This window comes from Electrona antarctica, assembly GCF_951216825.1.
Source record: "Electrona antarctica genome assembly, chromosome: 11".
Classification (NCBI taxonomy): Eukaryota; Metazoa; Chordata; class Actinopteri; order Myctophiformes; family Myctophidae; genus Electrona; species Electrona antarctica.
The window spans coordinates 5,001,435-5,011,434 of NC_136792.1; the positions used below are offsets into that span (position 1 = coordinate 5,001,435).

The window sequence follows — 10,000 nt, forward strand, 5'->3', positions numbered from 1 at the left end:
GTCTTGCTCACGGACTCTTCCACACTAACCCAGGGGGAGTCAGGGATTGAACCCTTCCCATTCCCAAGTGGCCAGTCTTACTCCTGAGCCACTGCCACCCCAATATTATATGAAGCAAATCCATACATTTGTCATTTTCTTTCTTTTTAAATTGAAATTAGTTTGTTATAAATTGTGCATTTGTTTTATAGACACCAAAATGAGAGGTGAAGATGACATTAAGTAATGAAATCAATACATCAATGAAAAGCAACCTTCTCAACAGGTACCAGACCTGTAAACAATCAGAAGATCACAACACTACAGCTCTCTTCCTTTTGCAATTCAATCACCCACAAGTGACATTTCGAGGCAGACACGCTTGTCTTCAGACTTGTCGGAAAATCATGTTCCGCCCTCCTCCAAGCAGTGCTTCCATTGTTTCCGATGCCAGCTTCGATGCCAACAGTTGTCTCTGCTGGAGGGACCTAGGGACTAGGGAGAGACGCAGTGTTCTCCTCCTACCTCCTACCCTCATGATTTGAAGGTGGTTGTTGATCTGAACGGGCAGTGAGGGAGTCTAGAGCAGGGGTTCTCAACCCGTGGGTCGCGACCCCTCGGGGGGTTGCCAAATTATTCTGGGGGGTCCCCAAATTATTATTATTTAAAAAAAAAAGAAAAAAGAAATTTTACTTTCTTTTCTTTTTTTTGCAACTGAATGGAAATAATAATAATAAATAATAATAAAACTTTATTTGTATAGCACCTTTCATGACATTAAATGCAGCTCAAAGTGCTTTACAGAGCAATGGAGAGGGAAAAAAAAGAAAAGAAAAGCAAGGCATAAACATTAAAAAACAAGAGCAGTACTGCAATACAGTGAGGACATGAATAACAACATTTTAAAAAAACAAATCAATTAAAAGCAAGGGTGTAGAAGTGGGTCTTGAGCTGTGCTTTAAAAATGTCTACAGAAATGAAGAGTTTACAGTACACATGTAGTACATACATACACCTTCCCTAATGATTATATCTGGTTTCAGTATTTATTTACGGTATGGTGTATTGTCTCTATTATTAAGGTTATTGTAGCAGTCAATTTATATTGGGGGGAGGGAGGGGGCGGGGGTCCCGAGACATTGCCAAAGCATTTCCCGGCCCAAAACGTTGAGAACCCCTGGTCTAGAGGTCAGCTAGGGGCTCCTGTGGCAGTGAGGGAGTCTAGAGGTCAGCTAGGGGCTCCTGTGGCAGTGAGGGAGTCTAGAGGTCTGCTAGGGGCTCCTGTGGCAGTGAGGGAGTCTAGAGGTCGGCTAGGGGCTCCTGTGGCAGTGAGGGAGTCTAGAGGTCGGCTAGGGGCTCCTGTGGCAGTGAGGGAGTCTAGAGGTCGGCTAGGGGCTCCTGTGGCAGTGAGGGAGTCTAGAGGTCGGCTAGGGGCTCCTGTGGCAGTGAGGGAGTCTAGAGGTCAGCTAGGGGCTCCTGTGGCAGTGAGGGAGTCTAGAGGTCATCTAGGGGCTCCTGTGGCAGTGAGGGAGTCTAGAGGTCGGCTAGGGGCTCCTGTGGCAGTGAGGGAGTCTAGAGGTCAGCTAGGGGCTCCTGTGGCAGTGAGGGAGTCTAGAGGTCATCTAGGGGCTCCTGTGAGACTACAGGTCTTTAATCACTGGGGGCAGGAGGAATAATGGCTACGAAAAATCGCGTTCATGGCTGATGCCTTTAATCGCGTGAAACTGAATAAAAAGTGAGTTGATTTCTCCCAACGTAATATTCACATTTCGTGTGGCTGTACTGAAAAATATATTTTCGGGTATATTACTTGGAGGGAAAAAAGGGACCTTAACTCGTCCTTGAACAAGCCATGCTGGAAAGCATTGAAAAATGAAACCCGGTCCCAGGCCAGACATTCTGAATAAGCAAAATGATCACCTGCACTCACAAAATGTCTATCAGGCATGATGTACCCGGTCGTGCGTGCATTCTTTTAAGTTAGCCAAACTCTTAATTTCCGTCGTCAACATACTGTAACTGGATCAGGCCAGGGCTGATGATGAGGTAGGTCAGTGTTTCCTAGCTCTGGTCCATAGCCAATGCTTCTATGATTCTGCCCTGCTTTGGCTATGCTACTTTCGCTTTTAAATCTCACATGGAACTCAGACCAGCCTCTCCTCTTTAGCGTATTTAAAAACAACGTTTTTGCTACTCACCAAAACAAAGGCGGGTTGTGTCATTAGAAAGCCTACTTTCCTTAGTGGACGCACTCTGAGCCCCCCACCACACGTATAAACGGTACCTTTTGGCCAAAAAGGGATTTATTTTCACCTGAGGAAATATATTCTCTATGAGGCAGTTCTCTGGGCAATATCGGTAGAGGGCGCAGTGGAGTAACTAAAAGTATTTTTTTTCCCGGTGGAAACAAAATCCCTTTTTGGCCAAAAAGTACCGTTTATACGTGTGGTGGGGGGCTCAGAGTGCGTCCACTAAGGAAAGTAGGCTTTCTAATGACACAACCCGCCTTTGTTTTGGTGAGTAGCAAAAACGTTATTTTTATTTACGCTAAAGAGGAGAGGCTGGTCTGAGTTCCATGTGAGAGTTAAAAGCGAAAGTAGCATAGCCAAAGCAGGGCAGAATCATAGAAGCATTGGCTATGGACCAGAGCTAAGTGTTTCCCAACTTGGTGTCGGGGCTCCGCTTGTGGGGGGGGCAAAGATCACAGGGGAGAGTGTGAGGCCATATTTCTTTGGAGCTAGTCCAAAATACATGTTGCAACAAAATCATAACTTGCTTTACTGTGTTTTTGCCGCATGTCATTTTGGCAAAGATTGTCAAAACTCATTTATACTCATTTTATAAATATTTTATTGTGAAGATAACAAAGCCATAAGCTCTGTACTGTATGTGTGATTGTGCGTGCATCATGCGTGCTACGGGTGGGTGGTCTCAGGGTGGGTGGTCTCAGGGTGGGTGGTCTCAGGTGGGTGGGTGGTCTCAGCGGGGTGGGTGGTCTCAGCGGGGTGGGTGGTCTCAGCGGGGTGGGTGGTCTCAGCGGGGTGGGTGGTCTCAGCGGGTGGGTGGTCTCAGCGGGTGGGTGGTCTCAGGTGGGTGGGTGGTCTCAGCGGGTGGGTGGTCTCAGGTGGGTGGGTGGTCTCAGCGGGGTGGGTGGTCTCAGGTGGGTGCGTGCTACGGGTGGGTGGTCTCAGGTGGGTGCGTGCTAAAAATATATTTTCGTGAACGGAAATAGCAGCTTCCTTAAGGCTCATTCATAGTCTGGATTTTCGGTGGTGAGGTGACCACTGAAATAACGTTGAGCGGTGGTGAGTAAAAACAGAGAGAAGGGCTGGGGCGGTGGTGGTGGTTTGCTCTTCACAGGGCTGGGGCGGTGGTGGTGGTTTGCTCTTCACAGGGCTGGGGCGGTGGTGGTGGTTTGCTCTTCACAGGGCTGGGGCGGTGGTGGTGGTTTGCTCTTCACAGGGCTGGGGCGGTGGTGGTGGTTTGCTCTTCACAGGGCTGGGGCGGTGGTGGTGGTTTGCTCTTCACAGGGCTGGGGCGGTGGTGGTGGTTTGCTCTTCACAGGGCTGGGGCGGTGGTGGTGGTTTGCTCTTCAGAACAGAGAGAAGGGCTGGGGCGGTGGTGGTGGTTTGCTCTTCACCGCGGCTCGTGACGTCATGTTGTAGTTCGGTGGTCACCTCACCACCGAAAATCCAGACTATGAATAACGCTTTACTCTGATTTCAGGAGGTGTAGTTCCAGACTCTATAGCATTCAGGAGGTGTAGTTCCAGACTCTATAGCATTCAGGAGGTGTAGTTCCAGACTCTATAGCATTCAGGAGGTGTAGTTCCAGACTCTATAGCATTCAGGAGGAGTAGTTCCAGACTCTATAGCATTCAGGAGGTGTAGTTCCAGACTCTATAGCATTCAGGAGGTGTAGTTCCAGACTCTATAGCATTCAGGAGGTGTAGTTCCAGACTCTATAGCATTCAGGAGGAGTAGTTCCAGACTCTATAGCATTCAGGAGGTGTAGTTCCAGACTCTATAGCATTCAGGAGGTGTAGTTCCAGACTCTATAGCATTCAGGAGGTGTAGTTCCAGACTCTATAGCATTCAGGAGGTGTAGTTCCAGACTCTATAGCATTCAGGAGGTGTAGTTCCAGACTCTATAGCATTCAGGAGGTGTAGTTCCAGACTCTATAGCATTCAGGAGGTGTAGTTCCAGACTCTATAGCATTCAGGAGGAGTAGTTCCAGACTCTATAGCATTCAGGAGGTGTAGTTCCAGACTCTATAGCATTCAGGATGTGTAGTTCCAGACTCTATAGCATTCAGGAGGTGTAGTTCCAGACTCTATAGCATTCAGGAGGAGTAGTTCCAGACTCTATAGCATTCAGGAGGTGTAGTTCCAGACTCTATAGCATTCAGGATGTGTAGTTCCAGACTCTATAGCATTCAGGAGGTGTAGTTCCAGACTCTATAGCATTCAGGAGGTGTAGTTCCAGACTCTATAGCATTCAGGAGGTGTAGTTCCAGACTCCATAGCATTCAGGAGGTGTAGTTCCAGACTCTATAGCATTCAGGAGGTGTAGTTCCAGACTCTATAGCATTCAGGAGGTGTAGTTCCAGACTCTATAGCATTCAGGAGGTGTAGTTCCAGACTCTATAGCATTCAGGAGGTGTCGTTCCAGACTCTATAGCATTCAGGAGGTGTAGTTCCAGACTCTATAGCATTCAGGAGGTGTAGTTCCAGACTCTATAGCATTCGGTCCAGATTGTGGAATAGTTGTCTGGCTACGCGAGATTACTGTGTCTGTGAATGTCTTGTTTGTACTGTCTGGCCAGAAGGATGAGACAGATGGCAGGAGGAACAATAACAGTGTTTTACTAAGAAGATAAGCATAAAGGTACCAGCAATAGAGGCAGCAGGTTGAGGCCGGAACAGATGGTCTATTAGCACAGGGGTTCTCAACCCGTGGGTCGTGACCCCTCGGGGGGGGTCGCCAAATTATTTTGGGGGGTCCCCAAATTATTATTTTTTTTTGCAACTGAATGGCTGGAAAGTGGAAATGAATGCATACACCTTCCCTAATGATTCTATCTGGTTTCAGTATTTATTTATGGTGTATTGTCTCTATTATTAAGGTTATTGTAGCAGTCAATTTATATTGGGGGTCGGGAGGGGGCGGGCGGGGGTCCCGAGACATTGCCAAAGCATTTCCGGGGGTCCCCTGCCAAAAACGTTGAGGACCCCTGTATTAGCATTCTCAATCAGACAGAAATACTACTGGAAGAAAAAAAACCACAAATGTGACGGACAAGCAATGAATAAGGTGTGCAGCTGACAGGCAAATCAAACCATTTCCAGAATGTACAACAATGACAATGCCCAGTATATGTGTGCATTGTGTTGATAATGTAGGGGTGTGTGTGTGCATTGTATATTTGAGAAGTTTGCTCTTGAGAGAAATTACCTTTCAGGGGTTCCTCTTTCATGACACTGTGTGTGTATATCACCTGCATGCCAGTGTGCTGAGCTCAGCACAAGCTCTTAAAGGTCATGGAAAGCAGCCACTTTGATTGGTCCTGATCGAATCCTGCAGCACACCCACTGATGATATATTCATCCTAATACAAACCCATTTGTCCATTTCTCCATTTCTCCGTGGGTAGTCCGCCTTTCTCTGGCCCTGAGAATACCAACAGTCAGTCAGTCAGTCAGTCAGTCACACCTCCCACCTACCAAAAAATGGGCCCCTAAAGGTCATTGGACAGATACAGGTGCTCATGAAGGACATCCTGGGGACAGATACAGGTGCTCATGAAGGACATACTGGGGACAGATACAGGTGCTCATGAAGGACATCCTGGGGACAGATACAGGTGCTCATGAAGGACATACTGGGGACAGACAGGTGCTCATGAAGGACATACTGGGGACAGACAGGTGCTCATGAAGGACATCCTGGGGACAGATACAGGTGCTCATGAAGGACATACTGGGGACAGACAGGTGCTCATGAAGGACATCCTGGGGACATCTGCTGGATGTGGGGAGAAACAGATGAGACAAAACCATGCAGATAAACACCTAAACATTTATACTGAAGTTCAGTAAAGTCGATTCAAGTCGTCTTATGCCAAGTATACACTTCATCTTGGCTGTCTTTATTGGTGTTTCTGTGAGTTGTAAATCTTACATTCATCACCAGAAACAGGTTAATCTTTGAGTGGTGCAACCACTCCAAGGAACAGCAATGTCCGTGTTCACCTACTGTATGTGACGTTAATGTGACTATGAGCACCAGTATGACTATGAGTACCAGTAGGGGTGCTGTTGTGCCAGAAACAGAGAGAGAGATAGTGCTGCACTGTTGCCTGCTAATGAGAGAGAGAGAGAGAGAGAGAGAGGAGGGGGGGAGAGGGGAGGTGCACCACTCAGTTCACACGGGTGTGATTTTGAATGTAATGAATAGGACCTATTGTCTGGGAGAATATTATACATATTATACAGACAGTAAACACCGTATTACGTCACCAAATAAGCATCATTGTTCTGAAGACAGGAGAGAAATGTGTGTCAAAACAATATTGGTCATTGTCTCAAATGCTAAAGCTGCAACGCAGCAGACAACAGTATAATTGAGATTTGAATAGAGATGAATAGCTTTGAGCTCAATATAGATTGATAGATTTTAACCCAGTTTGGGCGGGAATAGCAGATCTACAAGCTCATAGCTTGCGAGCTTACGAGCTTGTAGGTCTGCTATTTTTGAAAAATCGAAGAACGACTGACATAGAAACATAGCTTTTTCAGAAAACTGTCAGGATGTATAAGACATTTTTAGAATCTGATCTCAGGTCAAAATGGGTTAATAGAGCCGATGATTAAATGGTTTGAAAAGATAAATAATGGATAGGAAGAGGAGTGGGAATGCAGAATCTCTTTGAATAATAATAATAATAATAATAAAACATACATGTTTATTACTTTTTTTTGTTTTTATTTGAATCATTTTGATAAAATAAATGTTTCCTTTTATTTTATTTAAGAATAAAATAAATGTAAGAAATTATAATTGCAACACCTTTTGGTTCTGCTGGTGTCAAGAAATAAAAAAGAACATAACACGCACGCACGCACGCACGCACGCACGCACGCACGCACGCACGCACGCACGCACGCACGCACGCACGCACGCACACTCACTCACTCACTCACACATTGAATTATCTATGAAACTGTTTAAACATATTTTTATGTAAAAAATAAATGTATTCAAACTCGACAGTTTAACACCAACCTGTGAAGAAATATACGAGAGCAGCATTTAAACATTGTGTTTCTGTGTGTGTGTGTGCGTGCGTGCGTGTGTGTTCCTGTGTCAGACTGGAGGCTGGAATCTAACAGGTTCCTGGGATAAGGACAACTTCCAGGAGGTATTACGTCTGGTCTCTGGTCCCTACAGAGGCCAGCCTTTCTTCAGCGTTGGAGTCAGTGTCGACCCCAAGAGCTCCAACAGTAACATTATACAGGTAGTGAGCTGTTACTTCTAACATATAGTTGGAGGCCATCGATATTGTCCTTTTATTTTTGCTGAGGTTTGCGTGATCTGTGCAAAAGGACAGTTAACCCATTTTGGGCGGGAACCCCTTTTGGTGTTTTAAACATTATGTTATAATTTAGCTATTGAAAAATAGCAGATCTACAAGCTCATAGCGCGCCACCGAGTGGCGCGCTATGAGCTTGTAGGTCTGCTATTTTTGAAAAATCGTGAAAATATTTATTTCATTTAGAAGGATTTTTTTAAATTTTGAGGTCAGGCCTAAATGGGTCAAATGATAAGGGACAATATCGGTGGCACCCAACTGTACACTCACGTTGTGAGCTTGTAGATCAGCTGTTTTCAAACAGCCAATGTACAGTATGTGTCCCTGTGACCTTTGACCCCCTGCAGTTCACACAATGCACGCCTGTGGCTGATGTTGATTGGGGTCAGGTCACACACACACACACACACACACACACACACACACACACACACACACACACACACACACACACACACACACACTAGTAAGAGAGTGGCGGCCACACTTTGATCTCGCCGCAAAGCGGGTGCCTATGGGCTATATTCCAAACATAAAACCGAACTATAATGAGCACTTCCTGCATTCCATTGTTACAATGGGAGTCAACGCTATAGTGTCGCCACTCTCTCTCTTACTAGACTACTACTCTGAGATGCACGTCGTCTCATCACACGGCCATGATACTTTTATAGAGGGTATGCGTTTGACATCATCATCATACCCGGAAGTTATGTGGGAACGCCTACTGAGTGAACTACTTTCTGGCCTCGACAGCCCATTCATCCAAACAGAAAAGTCCTATCTGATTGCATTAAACGAGGTTAAACAACGTTAAACTCACTTTCTGCATGCTTATACCCTCTATTGATACTACTGTATATGTAGGGCTGATTTTACACTTGACTGTGTTTCGTTTTCATAGTAATATATTTCAAGGGTATTTCAAATAATGTTAAGATATGTCCAGTTTGCGGTGCACCCACCCACACCCTAGGCATAGGGCCTAGTTAGTAATGTGCACCCACCCACACCCTAGGCATAGGGCCTAGTTAGTAATGTGCACCCACCCACACCCTAGGCATAGGGCCTATAGTTAGTAATGTGCACCCACCCACACCCTAGGCATAGGGCCTAGTTAGTAATGTGCACCCACCCACACCCTAGGCATAGGGCCTAGTTAGTAATGTGCACCCACCCACACCCTAGGCATAGGGCCTAGTTAGTAATGTGCACCCACCCACACCCTAGGCATAGGGCCTATAGTTAGTAATGTGCACCCACCCACACCCTAGGCATAGGGCCTAGTTAGTAATGTGCACCCACCCACACCCTAGGCATAGGGCCTATAGTTAGTAATGTGCACCCACCCACACCCTAGGCATAGGGCCTGGTTAGTAATGTGCACCCACCCACACCCTAGGCATAGGGCCTAGTTAGTAATGTGCACCCACCCACACCCTAGGCATAGGGCCTGGTTAGGCCCCATTTACACTGGCAGCCAAATCCAGCCTGAATCAGATCTGAGCCACATCCAGATTGGAATCTGATTTGTTTAAATGAGTCATGTGACCATTTAAACCAATCAGATTTGTCTGCCAGTGTAAATGGGGCCTTTGTAATGTGTGAAGAATGAAGCATGAAAGAATGCCCATAGTGACATCATTCACTCTGCTCAATTCCGCACATTGAGAAGGGCTGTATTTGTTGTTCTCCTATTGGCTGATTCTCTCCCGTTCAGGTGGACCAATCAGGGCTCTTCCTACCGTCCAGGGACTACTACCTCAACAAGACAGCCAATGAGAAGGTCAGCCTGACAATTACGCATGACACCTGCTGTGTAAACCAGGAAAATACTTTTTAATAGTCATTTAAATACAAAATAATGATGCTGCCCAGTGATAACAGCAGAAGACTGTGTACTAATATAATGATTTCCATGCTGCTGTTGGGAGTGTAGGTGTTGTCAGCGTACCTGGACTACATGGTGGAGCTGGGTCAGCTGCTGGGCGGAGACAGGAACGCCACCCGGCCGCTGATGGAGCAGATCTTAGAGTTCGAGACGGAGCTGGCGTCCATTCAGGTCCCTCAAGAGGAACGGAGAGACGAGGAGAAGATCTACCACAAGATGACCGTCTCTGAGCTGCAGGTACCGTACCGTCTCACCCTCTGCCCGTCTCTGTCTGTCTCTGTCTGTCTCTACCTGTCTCTCTGTCTGTCTCTCTGTCTGTCTCTACCTGTCTCTCTGTCTGTATCTACCTGTCTCTCTGTCTGTCTCTGTCTGTCTCTCTGTCTGTCTCTGTCTGTCTCTCTGTCTGTCTCTACCTGTATCTCTGTCTGTCTCTATACCTGTCTCTCTGTCTGTCTCTACCTGTCTCTCTGTCTGTCTCTACCTGTCTCTCTGTCTGTCTCTACCTGTATCTCTGTCTGTCTCTATACCTGTCTCTCTGT

At 46.3% G+C, this 10,000-nt stretch overlaps 1 protein-coding gene across 1 annotated transcript in view; it reads left to right on the plus strand.

Moving 5' to 3' along the window:
* ece2b (endothelin converting enzyme 2b) overlaps nt 1-10,000 on the plus strand; it is an 81,455-nt gene that overhangs the window by 47,291 nt on the left and 24,164 nt on the right. Inside the window, exons 6-8 of the mRNA XM_079513919.1 lie at nt 7,349-7,495; nt 9,291-9,356; nt 9,510-9,698. Coding sequence (XP_079370045.1) covers nt 7,349-7,495; nt 9,291-9,356; nt 9,510-9,698 — 402 coding nt within the window. The remainder of the gene's footprint in view (nt 1-7,348; nt 7,496-9,290; nt 9,357-9,509; nt 9,699-10,000) is intronic.